Genomic DNA, 16,583 nt, shown 5'->3' with positions numbered 1-16,583 from the left:
TTTGAGCTCTTTGTGACTTTGCTGCACTGTTGACATTGTCTGGACATAAATTGGGTGATGAAGAGCACTAGTTCCCAGGCAAATTGACAGCTTTGTGAGAGGAAAGATGAATGTTCTTATTCCTATCTTGTTTTTTCTGTTTGCCAGGAAAGCACACCCAGAGTATAGGTGCACTGTTTCCCCAAATATCATGTTACATGCCACTATCAACAACATTACCAACTGTTGTTTTCATGTACCCACTGTTGTTTTCAAGAAAATAGGAGCTGAGTACATTTTCTATTTTGCAGAATGTACTGTGGCATGTATTAAGTAAAAGCAAGTTCTCTGATTTTAGTTTCTTACAAGGGAATTTGAGGTTTTGGAGGTCTTTTTGATACGTTTTGCACCAAACCACAAATAAATGGAAGGTCCAGTTTGTAAGAACATCTAATAGTGAGATAGTGGGACAAACTGAGGACTCCTCCTCTCGGCCCTCTCTTTTCTAAGCACATAAGGGAACTACGATGGCCTTTGTACACATCTTTCACAATTCTTTACTTTACTACTCTCTCTGTGGTTTCCTCTTCTTTGTTGGTTTATGCTTCTTTTGTGTGGGTGAAGCCACTATTCTTTGTTTTTGTAGTAAGTATACTTTTACTAAGATTAGGAAAACCCAACAATTTTTACTTTGAGGTGATTATACATTTAGACAGTATCAGTAGTACAATCAATTTCTGCAAAGACGCTCTCCTAAATCTTTCACACTGGATCTTTAATCATTAAAATAATCAGACAGATTAATGGATAATTATTAGTTGCAGCCCTACTTTGCTTTAGCTATCACACATATAAATGATGCCAGTGCTCCATGCCTTAATGCCACATTTAATATGGGTGTGTGTACAGTGAGCACTTGAGGTTTCAAAGCAAGCATAGCATCCATCAAATAAGTGGGATTTCAGACACACACAAGCCAAGATATATCAGACAGCAGGGGAGAGTCATCTTGTCCCACAGTTGAAGCTGTTAAATTGATTCTGACATGTTGAGGCCCCTATATGTTGAGCCATCAGCTGCATGGGGCAAACTAGACAATTTTGCCTGTGGAAACGACAGGGAGTGTGTTATCTGGTGAAGTGCACAACATCTTTAGCCATTTTTTGGGGGGGGGGGGAAGAAAAATGCGAAAGTAAAGATTTAAAGGTTATTCTGAGGCAGAGCTAGATGGACAGACTGTATCTTAAAATGGCAGAGGTTATAAATGTGCACTGCTCTCCAGTTTTCTCCCAAGCTTTTCTTCATCGTCTGATTTCAAACAGCTGACAGGGAATATGGGCAGAGTCAGGACCTTGAGAAAATCAACTGTTTCCTAGGCCCAAGCATGTACGTTCTGTTCCCTGTCAGTCTCTCTCTCTCACTTCCTCCCTCATGCACACACCATCACACATATACACAACTCTGTTCAGCCAAAACACCCATGGGGAAGAACGTCTGGTTGCTGAAAATGTCAAACTGCTTTGTCATGTCCAATCTCATTCAGGAAGTCTAACCGCTGTGAGTGGAGAGTGGGCTTGTATGTATTCTCTTTAAAAACAAAGCCATATAGAGCTCTGGTAGCTGACGTCACACTAGGTAATGCCCCCCGGTAGGAAGTTGTTCATGTCTTTAGACAAATACTTACTAGACAACACGTAAATCAGACAATATCTGCCGGCAGTTTAATCATAAAAGTTAAGATGGTGGATAGCCATTGTGCCCCGGGATGACAAAATAGTCAGAGACAGACTAACGGGTGAACATTTTACTGGATCCTCCACAGATCCAGAGAAACACGCTCACAGCGAGCAGAGGAAGACGTACAGTAGCTCTATGAGCTGAACTATCAGCTGGACTTACACAAGTGGCATGAGTTACCACTAGTGGCATACATTTACTGTTAATTGAAAATGTCACAACAGGGACGAGACAAAAACTATAAAAAACACAAAAACAAAAATCAGAAAAAGAGGAACAACAAAGGAATTTAAACAGTAACGTAATACAGAATCACATGAGACTTACTACACGTCAAGACAAATTCATTACTCATAAAACTACATCACCTATAGATATGTGAAGCCCTTTTGAATACCCAACCCTACACATTAACTGCTATTAACATAAGTCATTTAATACATAAGGCCTATTGTTGTGACTGTCTTCTCCTTTGCCTGAGGCTCACATGTCATATTATTCTGGGTCTGGACAATGACCTTGGTTGCTATGACAACTACCATAAAAGAGTGGGACAGTTTTTTTTCATTTATCATTTTCAGTGACCTTTACTATGACGAAAAACCCTACAAAAACTGTGTTATCCTGCTCTTTGTTAGAAGTAAATTTTAAATTTTGAACAATCTAAATTGCCCTCTAGGTCTCATTATTGATGCAGAGAAAATTTTAATTTTAACATGGATTATTAACATGGATTATTATATCCAGACCCTTACTGCTGTAAAAGTATAACCCTTAAAATTAAGTTTCTTTGATGATCAAGACTTGTCGAGGGCTATTTCTTCGAACAACCTTAAGTAAGAACTGGCTACTACATACTTGTAAGAGTGCCCTTTCTCAAGGTCTCAAAGCAGGAATATTTTTTATTTCAGTGCCAGGTAATTAATCATCACCCTCCAAATGGCTCTGATAAATGTTTCCTAATTTTATGCACGGCAACATTATGTAATTTTTTTTTTTTTGCTTTTTATCCAATCGGACCTGGCACTTTGGGAGCCCGACACTACTATTTTTGGAAAAGAGTGAACAAATCTCAAAACCCCACTCTTGTGTTTTTATTTATATAAACAATACCTGCCTTTGGGAAAGCAATGATGTCATCGCCTCTCGCTAACCTAACCCTGATCCTGCTAACTTTATGCACATGACCCACGTCCTTGTCATAATTGTTGGTGCATTTCTAGAATCACTTAGACTTAGAATTTTTTCTTTATTGTCATTCAGATTAACATTGTTACAATGCTCAACAAAACAAAATGTTGTTTCTCAGGCTAAAGAAATAGAAGCAGGTGTTTTAAAAGAAAAGATAAAATGGTACAACCAATAAAATGGTACAGAATATAAACAAGGAAGCGGTAAACTGTTCAGGGTGTACCCTGCCTGTCGCCCTACGTCAGCTGAGATTGGCACTGCACCCCCCGTGACCCTCTGGTGGAGGATAAAGTGGTAGATGATGGATGGATGGATGTACAGGAGGTATAAATAAAATGTAATAGTATGTGAAAATATATTAAAAAGTATTGCAATAATACTCCAACAATATAAACAATATCTGGAGTATGTAGAACAGTCCTGAGTAGATGTGAGGGGAGGTTAAAGGTATTGCACTTGTGTATTGTTAATATTGCACAGCAATAATATGTAAACATCTTTACCTCTTGAATATGAAACAGCCCTGTGATATATCACAGCTCCACATAGACCTGACAGCATTTAGACTCATTTTGGGGAGTTTGGTGTGTATAAAGACACATCTTGAAATAATTATGTGTTTGCGGGAAAAAAAAAAACAGAGGGAAACTTGATGAGGCCTTAAAGTCAGGGAAATGAGATGACTTGGTTAAGCTTAGACAAAGGTTGATGTGTTGCTTCGGTAACACGTATACTAGAATTGGAAGCTTGTGGTATGTGGTAAAAGAAAAACAATCACTGACAGATAGGAGATTGGATGTCAATAGTGGTCTCTCATGTCAAAGTCCCATCCTTTGTTGACCAAAGCATCAACCCCATTATAATAGTAGTGTTAAAACAGTAATGCCACTTCGACCCTTGCTCCTGTTGGACAACATTCACTATTTTCATCATTTGCCCTTGTCATTGACTCTGCAGAGTTTTCTGAATTCTGGGATGTAGTGGAATGATTTGGTCGGCCAATTGGAGCATTTGTTATAGGGATGCACAAAATGTGACTTTTTGCCAACAATATGGTGATATATCAGGAGGGCATCGATCGATTGATACCGATCCACAAGGTCATTTAGTCTCTTCTGTAGGGAAATTTACATAACATTTTGCATTCTCCTGTTACAGCAGATGTAGATATAAATTTTCTTCATTGTACAAAATAAATAAACAAAAACAAATACATGTTGTGGAGGGTGCAAGCATAGTCAAAAAGGTAGCAGTCGCTAATATCTGCTAATACATTTTAAAGCCAGTATTGTTACTGATATTGTGCATCTCTGTTTGTTATGTGTTTGCACATTATGTTCTCCACATGTTTTGTTGTTTTTATATATACATATAGTGTTTGCCTTCTGTTGCTAAATACATTCAATTTATTTGTAATGAAATGTGCTATATAAATAAATGTACTATTGCCATTTGCCACCATGTCCATCATTGCTTTTTTTTTTTTCAAAATATGACACCCAATAGAAGATCAGGTCTTCTAGACTTTGATGTCTGTAGAGTTTGGGTGTTTCTGTGTAGGAGGGTGGATGGCGGTGGTCCCGTTTTCCTGGGGTGAATTTGAGCTTCCTCTTTCTTGAAGTCTTCCTCTCATTTTTCACTTTTTCAGTCCTTCCTGTCGCCAATCTCACATGCATGTCTTTTTTTAGGGTGAGTGGTTTCACCCACTCACAAGCTGTTTGTTCGTTGCACATACATGCATTTCAAAGCTGCGATCACATCTGTCATATTGTCTCCAAAGTCATGTTATGTTGTTTGTCTTAATGAGGAGTGCATGTTTTGTGGGATTGTTCTTTATCTTCACATTCTTTGATGAGTGTGAATACTTTTCTTCACTTTTGTTAATATCATGTTGTAGGCATTCAGTGTCACTGCAATTCCCACAAGAAATAACATACATATATTTCCCCCTTTCCTCTCTTGTTTCCACTGTCTGAATACACATTGATTCTGCTGTCGGAATGAATGTTTCTCCCAGCAGCCAAAGAAAGGCTCCTGATTGCTTTGAATTTCCTGCACTTAAGCTGTTTTGCCACCTTGTAATATAAATTACAGTCTGTGTTTAGCAACCTCAAAAAATGTCACCATAGATACAGTATGTGTTCCTCTTTCCATCTTTAAACAAGTGACAGTGCTTCATCTGCCCTCCACTGCCCCACTGTGCTCTCTGAACCCTTTATTTTGACTGTAAATGTGGATTTATGTCTTAAAATTGCAGCCTAATTTTGGGTTCAGGGTATACTTTTCCTAGGGTATATGTTTAGGTATAGTTAGATGTTTTTGACTCAAACCAAACTAAATATAAAAACCCTTTTTCAGTCCTGTACTCAGCTACTTTGTCTGGGTTAGATCTGCTCTTCTTTCAGTGCAAACAGATTTGCCTTGGTAGAAGAGGAGATGTCGTCAGTCTGCTTCCTTGTCGTCCTTTTAGAGTGCCACAATAATACCGTCTAATACTGTCTATGTGTCTTACCTGAGTCATAAACTTCAATCAAACCGGAAGCGATTTATCTTGGACAACACTGTGTATTAGCATGGCCTTGCTGCCTCATACCCAGACCTCTTTGTCAGTTGTGTGCAATTTACATTGATTGCAATTGAACACTGCTCTGTTTCCACAGCAACTGATGCGGTCCTCTGTGTTCCACATGTTTATCTTGAGTATGGTGGCTGTGGACGTCATCGTTGCTGCTAGCAACTATTATAAAGGCGAAAACCACCGCAGGCATTATGATGAGTTTTACCTGGCAGAGGTGAGATCCCTGTGTTTTGTAAAGCCTTTTTTTTGCCATTCAATTTCAGATCTACTCTCAGCTGTTGTGTATAATTGTAATCATGTGTTTGAGTGCACCTCAAATGAAAAGCAAATTAAAGTATTGAAGTCAAGGGTTTTTCTCTATGGTAGTGGTCCTAAGGATGGATTCCCTCTTTGGTAATGTTATGCTCTTATTACAATGTAATCTTGAATTACATGAATGAAATTACCATGTCTGATTAAATGAGTCATGATGTAACTCTTTTAACCTAAAAACACACGCACACGTGACACTGTACCTAGTGTGCCCCCCCCCCCCCCCATCCAGCATCCGGATATTCCACTGATTTGTCATTGCATTCAGATAAAGTTGGTTGACAACTGTGAAAGCTTTGAAAGAAAGCTTTGAAAAGGTGACGCAGCAGCAGAAGATTGGGTGTTCATTGTCTGCTATGAGGTCAAGATCCTAAAACACGAGAAGAAATGTTGCTATTTCCAGTGTCGTTGTCTTGCTTTTCTACAGTATATTCAATGCTAAAGTAAGGATTGATGGAGAAGTCACCTCTGTCATGTCATATCTTCACATTAACGAAACAGATCACAGGTACTCGCGATGTGCCTGAGATATTTGTGTTAAGCACTTTTCTCTGTTTTCTTAATTCCATTGTAGGTTGCGTTTACTGTATTATTTGACCTGGAAGCTCTTTTAAAGATCTGGTGTCTGGGCTTCACCGGCTACATCAGCTCTTCTCTGCACAAGTTTGAATCTCTGCTTGTGGTGGGGACCACACTACACATCTACCCAGACCTCTACCACTCCCAGTTCACCTACTTTCAGGTATGGACATACTTAATTGTATCCCTCTTAATATGAAACTGAACTACCCACACTTGAAGAACAAAGCATGGGCATTGTTGAGCCTGTGAATTAATCAGTGAATCTTTTGAATAACGTATTCCCCTCCCCGCCTGCATCAAGAATAACTGAAGGAAATTACTTTATTGGTTAATGCAGGATAACTTCCGTTCCTGCCACATAAGAGCACATTTTATTTATTTAATGCTAACATTCTACACATACACGCTGCACGATGGGCTCAGCCATTTCTCCCAGCTATCATTCTCCACGCGCGTATATTTTGGTTGTGTGTATTTCACAGTTCGTACAGAATATTAACGTAAACACTGACATGAAGAGACGCAACACTTTTACCATTTTGGTGGCAGTTGAATGACATATTGCACATAAACAAAGCTAGTTTAGCAGCAGTCATCCTCTTCCTCTTTATCAGCAGCACAGCAGGAGTCTTCTCCTGTTTCCATTCTTCTTCTCTACTTAATTTCTTAATCTTAGGGAATTTTAGATACAATTCCAGAGCTTTTCTGTGTGTTTTTACATCCAGGTAAGACACATTTTGCAGGACAAAGACATCTCAGTTAGGTGCAACGGGAGATTACAGTTAAGCACGCTGAGAGTTTTTATATCGACACTGCGTTTGAGGAGGAGTTATGCTGCCTATTTTTTTAAAAAGACTACTGAAGGAAAACTATTTTAACTCCATAATTCTTTATCCTACACATATCGTAACTTTAGGCCCTTTTCCACCACAGGAGGATGGATTGGCGCTTTGCTTCCAGAAAACTTTCCCTCGACTGGTTTTATTAGAGACTTTTACACTGACGTGAAAGCACATATCGTTCTAAAGGTCTTTGCACACCAGACGGTACGAAAGGTGCAACTAATTCAGATGAGAAACTATGACGCACCCTCCCATGCACATCAAGTGCGATGCAAAGTAATAAATTATGAGGGGGAAAAATCACATCACGGTCTGTCTGTGACCAGAGCAGGCTTCACACACACACTCAGCTGCTGCAGCGGAGACAAGCAATGTCGGTGAAAACTATTTTGAAGCTTGATTTACACACATCATATCACTGAAGCTGCTTTGCAACCCGCCCGCCACAGGTCTTGTAATTGTTTTATAGTTTTTTCACGTTTATTAAAAAGAAACAGGTTTTGGGAAATAAACACAATCAAGCGAGCGGCCGACATGTTAAATGTTTTGGCTGTATGTCATCAACAACACTCTGATTAAACAATAACGCAAAGGGTAAATAAGTTCCTGGTAATAAAAGTTCCTGTAAATGTTGGTGGAAAAGGGGCTATACAGTGTATAATGTGTGAAGACAGGAAATGCTGTATTTGCTTTACAGGATCTTGAATTAACCTTGACTATGCAAAACCTGTGTGGCTAAAAGGCATGGTATTGTTTTAGTTTGCTCCAGTTGTTCCAGTTTTAATTTAAATTGGACACATTTCTTAAAAAACTTGAAAAATCTTCATGGCATATCAGCTACTTAAAACTTGTATAAAGATGAACAAACATAATTTGCAGTTCATTTTAATTTGTATAACAGTAAAGGCCTGTACATAGAAAATGAAAGGAATGTGTTCTCTCTCACAGGGCGATTCAAAACTTGAAGTGGGCATGGTTAATGCAGAAATGTTGTCATTTCCTATGAGGGCTTCCTAGGAGTTCTGCACTTTTTTTTCACAGTTTCTTGTGAAGTATGAAATGTCCTGCCCAGAACTTCTCGTTCTTGCCACCTCGAAATAGAATAGAAATAGAATAGAAATATTTCTCTGTTCTTGCGGAGTATGTACAGGCCTTAACTATGGGAAGTGTCTTGTTTTTGCAACATGTAGTTTTTTTTCAAATATTTCTTCCTCAACAAAAATACAAACATGCATTCATTAGTACATTTTCTTTAGTTTCAGCAGTGCCTTACTTATCAGTTTTTCCAAGGTCAATAAGTTATGTGCAGGTAGCTAATTAGCTTTCGTTAATGGGCGGTTAGAAGGTGAGTGTCTTTACTCATAGGACACTGTTCCTCACTCACTCTGGCTGCTGATGTTTTTCCATGTAAGTCTCAATTTAAACTGGTGACATTAAGTCACAATGGATTAACCTTAAGGCCCTGTGCTGGAATCAGAAGCAAGTCCTACAGCTATAGGGGATGGGACGAGGCTAAGCAATCGAAATTGATTGTCTCTGTTTTTTATTTAGTTTTAACCAACCGCTACTAAAGGTTAGCCTTACCAATTGTGATTCACTTTCGACAAAATGTCAAATGCTTTGGAGACCTACTTAGAGCCCTACAGCTTTGACACGCATACACTTGACAGAATGATTTTTAATCAGCCAATGGAACCCACCTTGACACTTCTTTCTGGCTCCGTGTGTTCGGAATTGCAATGACTTCAGTAGATGCATGACTTTACAATTCACTTCATTTATTCATTCGGAGAGCCTGCAAATTAGTTTCTGTGACGATTACACCTATTCTGGTTATTGGTATCACACCAAATATGGTTTTAAAGGCATGGTTTGGATTTTGTGGCCATATGGATTTAATTGAAAACCAGTGCTTTGTCTTGCAAGAGGCTGTAGCCAGAAGCACACATCTTAGCGAGAACTCTGAGAATTTTGTTTGTAGACCATCATTGTTAGCAAATACACAGTACTCATTCTGAGCAAAACAATGTTTTTATTCTGTGTTACCTTTCACAAATGTGTGTGGTCAGGAAACAGACTAAATAATGTAAAGTATATTGTTGTTGGTTACTTAAAATGGAGACTGCTGATTCTATTGCAGTATTTTTTGTCAGAGTTTTACGATAGAAACAGAAAGGATTAATAGCACAATTCTGTGTACTCACAATTGACTGGTACTCTTAGTCCTTGGTAGATATGAGAATAGAATAGAATAGAATATACTTTATTAATCCCTTGCGGGAAATTCTTTCGTCACAGCGCTCCAGTGTACAAAGGTAACAAAAAAAACACAATTTTTTTTTTTTAAATTACAAAGTTAAAAACTATAAGAATAATTAAGAAAGAGGAAATATAAGCCTATTTATCATACAGATATTGATTATGTGATTCAAGCTGTTCTAGTTCTGTTCAAAATTCATAAAACAATAGTTTCTGTATTTGTGATCTATTTCTATGTTTATTCTGTTTATGACATTTATTTCAATTTTGTAATACTTGTCAGTCTTGTGTTTCATCAATTTGCACATCATATTATATTTAAATGTTTGTATTCTCGTTGGCAGTTTTTGGAAAGTTGGATATTATCCAGTGAAAAAGTGACACTTACTTGAATAGAAGTTGATTTTTCAAGCAACCACTCACTGTACACTCCATTAGCTTTGGCTACAGAAGCAATTTACTTCAAACAAACTGCCTGTCTTTGCCCTGTAGGGTTCAGTATGATCCCTGTATGGTCTGAGGTAAAGCGTCAGCTCCTGTATGAAACAGTGGGACTCTCCTCCACTTTCTCTACCTTGCATAAAGGGAAATTTCCTCTTTTTTTCAAGTGCAGATGACAACAAGGTCATCATGACTGGATGACACTAAAGTCAAGCTTTATCTGTTTCAAATCCATTCCAGCACTGTATTGAGAAAATACAAACTCTCCCTGCTGTTGGTATGAATACTTTTTTTCTATTATGGCCTTATGTCCACTGTCTCATGGCCTCATAGCTTGTTATAAAATGGAGCCTTTTCATCATGGTCTGACAGGAGTAGAAGGTGGTGTCTTACCATCCCATCTGTTATCATGCTGTGAGTGTTATATTGTGTTTTTTTAGCGTAGGTTCCCTTTTAGCCCAGCTTCCTGTTTGTCTTCTTACTTTTAGCTGTATATTGGGAAATGAGTTGAAGTCATTCAAGATGGATTCTAAAGAAAAACCTTTGGTCATCACAGTGTGAACCTCGGCCATTAGCCATTCGCTGATCAAAGCCTGACCAAGATGCATTACCTTTTGGGGCTTGTTGTCACCAGAAGCAATTTAGGGACTAAGTCTGTTGACAAAGCTCACTATCACTGCACCTTTACCACTGGGTCAAGATTAATGTTCTCTTTATCAAAATCAATATGGAATCGACGCACTTCTACTGTATGTTTGCTTCCATAACGCCAATATTTTTCATTTCAAATCCCTCTAAAATACCTTACTTCTTTTGGTGTGGACTGTTTTGCCGTTCCCATGGTCAAAATGTAAACAATGGTCACACAAAACCACAACCTAACAGCAGACATCTTCTGTTTTCTTCTGTCTTCCCCTCAGGTGCTTCGTGTTGTACGTTTGATTAAGATTTCCCCAGCTCTGGAGGACTTTGTCTACAAGATCTTTGGTCCGGGTAAAAAACTTGGCAGCCTGGTGGTGTTCACAGCCAGCCTCCTCATCGTCATGTCAGCCATAAGCCTGCAGATGTTCTGCTTTGTGGAGGAGCTGGACCGTTTCACCACATTCCCCAGGGTAAAGAAACACCTCACGTTCACCCGATCACTGAGAAAGTAATCTGAAAACAAACCAATGTGTTTTATCAGGTTAGCTGTTGCAATACAGTATATTGTAATAGTCTTTCTGTCTTTTTTTTATTACCTTTTTCATGTAAATATAAGCATGAGCCAGGAATAGTCCGGACCATGATTGACGAAGGGTTCCTTCTGGGTTTTTGCTGGCTATCATATATTAGCATATTGTATAGTCTTTATACTGCTAACAGGCAGCCATTTGAATTATATTATATTTATATTTCATTTAGTTTAGATTGCACTGTTACCCTTAATGCAGTGCAGGTGAGCCAACATTTCTAAGGAGTCTCTGTAGTAAGTAATTTTGAATTGTACTGTTTTTTTCTTTTGAGTTAAGTGATCCGCACACACCCATGTGTAATGTTTACATCATGCTTTCTGAGGTAAATGAAATGAAATTGCAAGTACAAGATGGATCTTGTATATTATAACGCACTACATAAGCTTTGGAAATGAGGACGAGCATTTTTAGAGGGACACCAAATAAATGATTGATTTCAGTTAGTTGCATGATGGGTTAGCAAACACGTTCAAGAATGGGTCATCGTTCAACTGTGAGGTAGTGGGTTTGATCAATGTGTGAGTGAATGGATGTGAATGGGTGAAAAAGAGCTACGTAACTCCAGACCTTTAACCATTTACAGGCTCATTTCTCTCTCATTAGCCACATCTTTCCCTCTTCACCCCCCACCCCCCAAACATTTTTTAACAGATCTCAGGCACAGCAGGACATGAAGGGTTGCTCATAAGCAGATGCCACTCGTTTACTGTGTTACCCTCCCCTGTCTATTTTTTCCTCCATCTCTCAATTTTTGAAATGTTTGTACCTCAAATACAAACTAACACACACATATGTATGCACGCAGACACTCTCACATCACAGTTAATGATGTTTGGCGGTCTTCCCTATGGGCAGACCTGTTGCTAGGGTTATTGTTATCTGCAGTGACTGGGATATGGGAGCAGAGGGGAGGGGCTAGGAGGGTGAGGGCTGCTGTCTGGAGGTGAGATTCTGAGGTGCAAGCACAGGAGTGCCACTTGACTCCAGGGGCCACTGTGCTGCAGCTGGCTCTTCCCTTCACCTTTATTTGACCTTTTTCAAGTAGATGGAAGCAGTGCAGGGAAAAAAAGAAGAGGGCTGTCTACTTGCTTCCTTTTTATGATTTATGTTCAAAAAACCTTACAATTGCAAGCTGAAACAGATAATGGTGCGCTTGCATCAGCTGTGTGATATTTGCTCTCCTATGGGGATGAAAAACATGTTTCAAACCACAGATATGTCTGTTTCACTGTCTCTTTCTGTATCTTTCCTCTGATTTCACTTTTGTATCCAGTTACTCTCACTAGCCTTTGCTGTCTGTCACTTTCTCTTACCGTGTGTTTTTCTCTCTGTAGGCATTCATGTCCATGTTTCAGATCTTAACCCAGGAGGGCTGGATAGATGTCATGGACCAGACTCTGGTAGCTGTAGGTCGTATGTGGGCTCCAGTAGTGGCCATTTACTTCATCCTGTACCATCTGTTTGCTACCTTGGTGAGGAACTCACTGAACTGCTCAGATGGATTGAAGAGTCTGTGTAATATTGGCTGTGTGGTTATGGTTGCTTTTAATGCACTGTGTACAGTATTTACTACAGTATTTTATTCAAAATCAATCAGTTATTTTGGCTAATGAAAGCAGGCTGGAGGAAAGTAAGTGGCAAAAGAATACATGAATTGTTTTCTTAATGCATTCAATTAGTGGCCCCACCACTTTTGGCGTTCCCTGAAGTGATAAATCTAATTACATTTAATCAGACTTGCAGGCGTAATAAGTGCTGACATTTCAGTGTTTGGCCCTTCAATATGGGGAGCAATCAGACAGCACAGACACTTTCAGGATGACTCACAACTCAATCCAGACAGACAGGATATCTTCGAGGACAGAACAAGCAAATACAATTACTGGGCAGACTTTGTCCTTTTCAAAAAGTTTTGTGTTTACGATTCTTTACGATGGTCACAATGAAACTAAATTATTAGTGTGCTTATACGCAGCTTGTGTTCTTATGTACTTTCTCTTGACGCATTTTAGATTCTTCTGAGTCTTTTTGTGGCCGTTATCTTGGACAATCTGGAGTTGGATGAAGACCTAAAAAAGCTCAAACAGGTAAGAAGCTTCTGTAAATTAGTTGGAGAAATTACATGTTTATGTTCAGTATTTGGGGATATTAACGGTTCATTTATTTGCATATGTTGTAACAGCATTAAGTGATTTAATGAATGTATTGTAGGGAACTTCAGTTTTGAAGGCAGTAATCATGTCTTTTCTCATCATATAGTTTTGGTTTTCTCAGGCATGAGCAGCAAGTGCACAAACTCTTCTTCCATTTCCAATATTACATTAGATTTGTATTACATGATGGTCTTTCCATGAATAAGTGTAATGTGTAATACTGGATTATTTACTGAACAATTTCTGTGAAAAAGTGTAGCAGGGTTAAATAATGTGCCCATGTGTGGGTTTGGCTCCAACTGATTTCTTAATTTTCACCTTTTTGGGGCTTTCTCTCGAGGGTTGACTGAGTGGGTAATTAACTTGAAACAAGCAAAGCCCTGTTGTTTGAAGAAGCTGGCACTTAACACACTCAAATACAAGCAAGGCAGTGGTGCTAGTCACTTGCGCAACAGGTGGACATTAATAAGGCAACAGATAGAGAAATGCTTAACAGTTGGCCTTTTCTCGAAATCATATATGCAAAACTGTCCCATAAACTGTCCCAGTAATCTGTGAGCTCACAAACATGAACAGGTTTGTGACACCCACATGCTCACATAGACGTTGCACATTGAGTGTATACACAGCTCGCTGGCAGGTCTCAGCTTGCCTGGACAGGTTATTTTCCACCTACACCTGAGTGATTAGGTGCATTGACTGTAAAATTGCCTATTTTACAAGTGCTTCAATCACGGACACAGGGACTGACTATAAATAGACCGTAGATGGTGATCACCCCTCCCACACAAGAATGCTTCTGTAAACGTGGCAGGAGCCCAGTGACATGTCCAACCTTTCTATAAGGAATCCACACGTGGGCCGTGAAAGATGAGAAACCAATTACTGTGTGTGTGTGTGATGAATCTTTCTCGCCTGCTGTTTGATGAATGACTTCATTGAGTTGGTAATGTTTGTTATTAATGTGACCATGTGTTCATGGCAAGCTCTTTAAAGGGGTGGGATAAAATGACCATGCAGAGAAAACAGTTTTATGTTTATTTTCAGAATAATACACCTTGGGTATGGCGTGGACATCGATCAAAGTTTAGCCAATTTAGAGTTGTCACCCAAAAGTTATGTGTATTTTTCTTTTCCTTGGACATTTTAATGCTTCCTTCTTCACAGTTGGTTGAGCATGCAGATAGTTGCCTTGTTCAAATTATATAAAAATAATGGAACTACAAAATGAGTCAACTATTCAAACAGTGAATTAAGGCAAATTATATTTTAATTTTATTTGAGTATAATTTTTAGTAAAATCGCAATGCATTTGTGTTTTGGGGGGAAGTACAGTACAGGGGGACTTATGCAGTTTATTCTGTAGTTAGTGACATTTAATTGAGCAAATTACAGTTCATTTTACTATTATAATGAACACTGAATTTGCAGCTATTGTGGAGGACATTCTGTTTTTTTCAGGTTGTTGGTAGTAGTACATCTTGCCCTCACACCGTGTCCCCTATTGTGCTCCATGTGTGTCAGAAAATCGGGCAAACACGTCAAGCGCCACCATAGACACCATTGTGTGTTTTGCTCTCATCCATGAAAGACTTCGGGCAAACATACATGCGTTCGTGCGTGATTGCAGATGTGCCGGAGATGCCTTTATGTGTATCTTTGGTGTGTACGTGTCACACTGAAATGAAAATGCACATGTGCAGTCAAGCTTAGAGTGATAAGGCCCACCTGCACAAGGAAATTATGCAGGGTGGTATTGAACCATTCTTCCATTTATTTTCTGCATACCGTATGTTGGGTAATGAATGTCAGTGTCATGTCCTGTGTCACACCCATCACACAGTAGTCTGAACTGTTTGATTTTAACATAAGAAATAACCACTATATAATGTCAAAGAATACATTTGTATATATCTGGATAGAATGAATGGCTATCAATTAGCTTATTAGTTAACGCAGAAGCAAAGGTGTTCAAGCTTTGTCTTTTAAAGCCATTTTCTCTGTACAATGTAGACAGGGGTTATTTGGTCAGCAAAAACTTTGACTGACCCATCTTGGGAATTGGGAATTCCACTTAAAGCATAATAGCTCAGCAGCATCCCATTTAAAACAGTCCTGTGAGTCATTATGTATAACGAAATGCACACCTTAGAGGCTCTATAGCCTGTTTGGCTGCTGGTACGCACAGAATCACATTATGACCGGGGCTGAGAATAGATTCGATGCTGTTAACAACGGCAACTGCATCAGACTGCAACATAAACATAAAACTTTCGCATGAGACCGTACTTAAACAGCTTTTACCTTGCATTTCTGCTTAATGAAGTTGGTGGCAATATTTCTCAAAAGCCCACGCATTCACTTTAATCTGCTCCATTAATGCCTGCATTGTGCTCAGCGAAGCATTAATGAAGCACATCAGTACGAATCGCAATTCACCAGGCGACGCACTTTGGTCGTCAGTCGAGGAGATTTAGATTTCCACTTGTCATTTTATGCTTTATTTTTTTATTTGATTTATTTGCTTTTATTGATGCCATTGCTAGGTGTGTGTGTGTGTGATGGCATTATCACGAAGGCATTAAAAGTAAAAGTAAAACATGTTATCATTTGTAAACCGTTTGCAACACGAGCCTTTCAGGAGAATGACTCACATCTATCACCCTCGATAAACCAGTTGTCTCAATTTGGCTTTCCAATGTTGCATGCTGGAGATGCCAGAGACTCAAGCAGCGAGCCTTGTGGGTAATCACACTGTGATCAAGCAGATGAGCTGGAGTTTACTTTACTGTGTTGTAATATCTGGTTGTTTTAGTGTTGTGAGCTGTTGGCAAGTGACATCGTTGTGAATCTTTGCATTGTAATCACAGCATCAGAACCGTCTTTGCCGCACACACACACACACGTGCACACACATTTACATGTGAACACATACGAACACACGGTGGATGTATGTTAATAATCAGTGAAGCGAGAGTAAGCAGGGCTGCAGCTGATGAACACCTGCTCTATTCCAACATCCTGATGAGCAAGGAGCACAGAAGTACCAGGCGCGACTTAATGGGACACACTCGCGCACATGTGTATGCATGCGCCAGTGTGTGTTGCACTCATCAGCGTTGATTAGGGTAATGCATTTATTGCGTGAAATTGGGTTTGCAAGAAATTTTTAATGAAATGACTCGTGGGACAGGAGAAAGTTAGACGGCAGAGGAAAACAGAAGTGAAGGGAGGAAGTTGGAGATCACAGTGTGTATGTGTGCGCACACACTCACAT

General features: G+C 39.2%; 1 protein-coding gene across 5 annotated transcripts in view; it reads left to right on the top strand.

Annotated features, from left to right (window-relative positions):
- The window catches only part of nalcn (sodium leak channel, non-selective), a 63,890-nt gene that overhangs the window by 19,464 nt on the left and 27,843 nt on the right, over window positions 1–16,583 (top strand). For all 5 annotated transcript variants that reach the window (XM_058622398.1, XM_058622401.1, XM_058622403.1 and 2 more), the window contains 5 exons: window positions 5,568–5,699; window positions 6,372–6,539; window positions 10,842–11,033; window positions 12,488–12,625; window positions 13,166–13,240. In XM_058622398.1, the coding sequence (XP_058478381.1) occupies window positions 5,568–5,699; window positions 6,372–6,539; window positions 10,842–11,033; window positions 12,488–12,625; window positions 13,166–13,240 (705 nt within the window). The remainder of the gene's footprint in view (window positions 1–5,567; window positions 5,700–6,371; window positions 6,540–10,841; window positions 11,034–12,487; window positions 12,626–13,165; window positions 13,241–16,583) is intronic.

Source organism: Solea solea, chromosome 2, assembly GCF_958295425.1.
Source record: "Solea solea chromosome 2, fSolSol10.1, whole genome shotgun sequence".
NCBI classification, from domain to species: domain Eukaryota; kingdom Metazoa; phylum Chordata; class Actinopteri; order Pleuronectiformes; family Soleidae; genus Solea; species Solea solea.
Note: the sequence above shows the minus strand (reverse complement) of the source record. Positions and strands in the feature narration are given on the sequence as shown.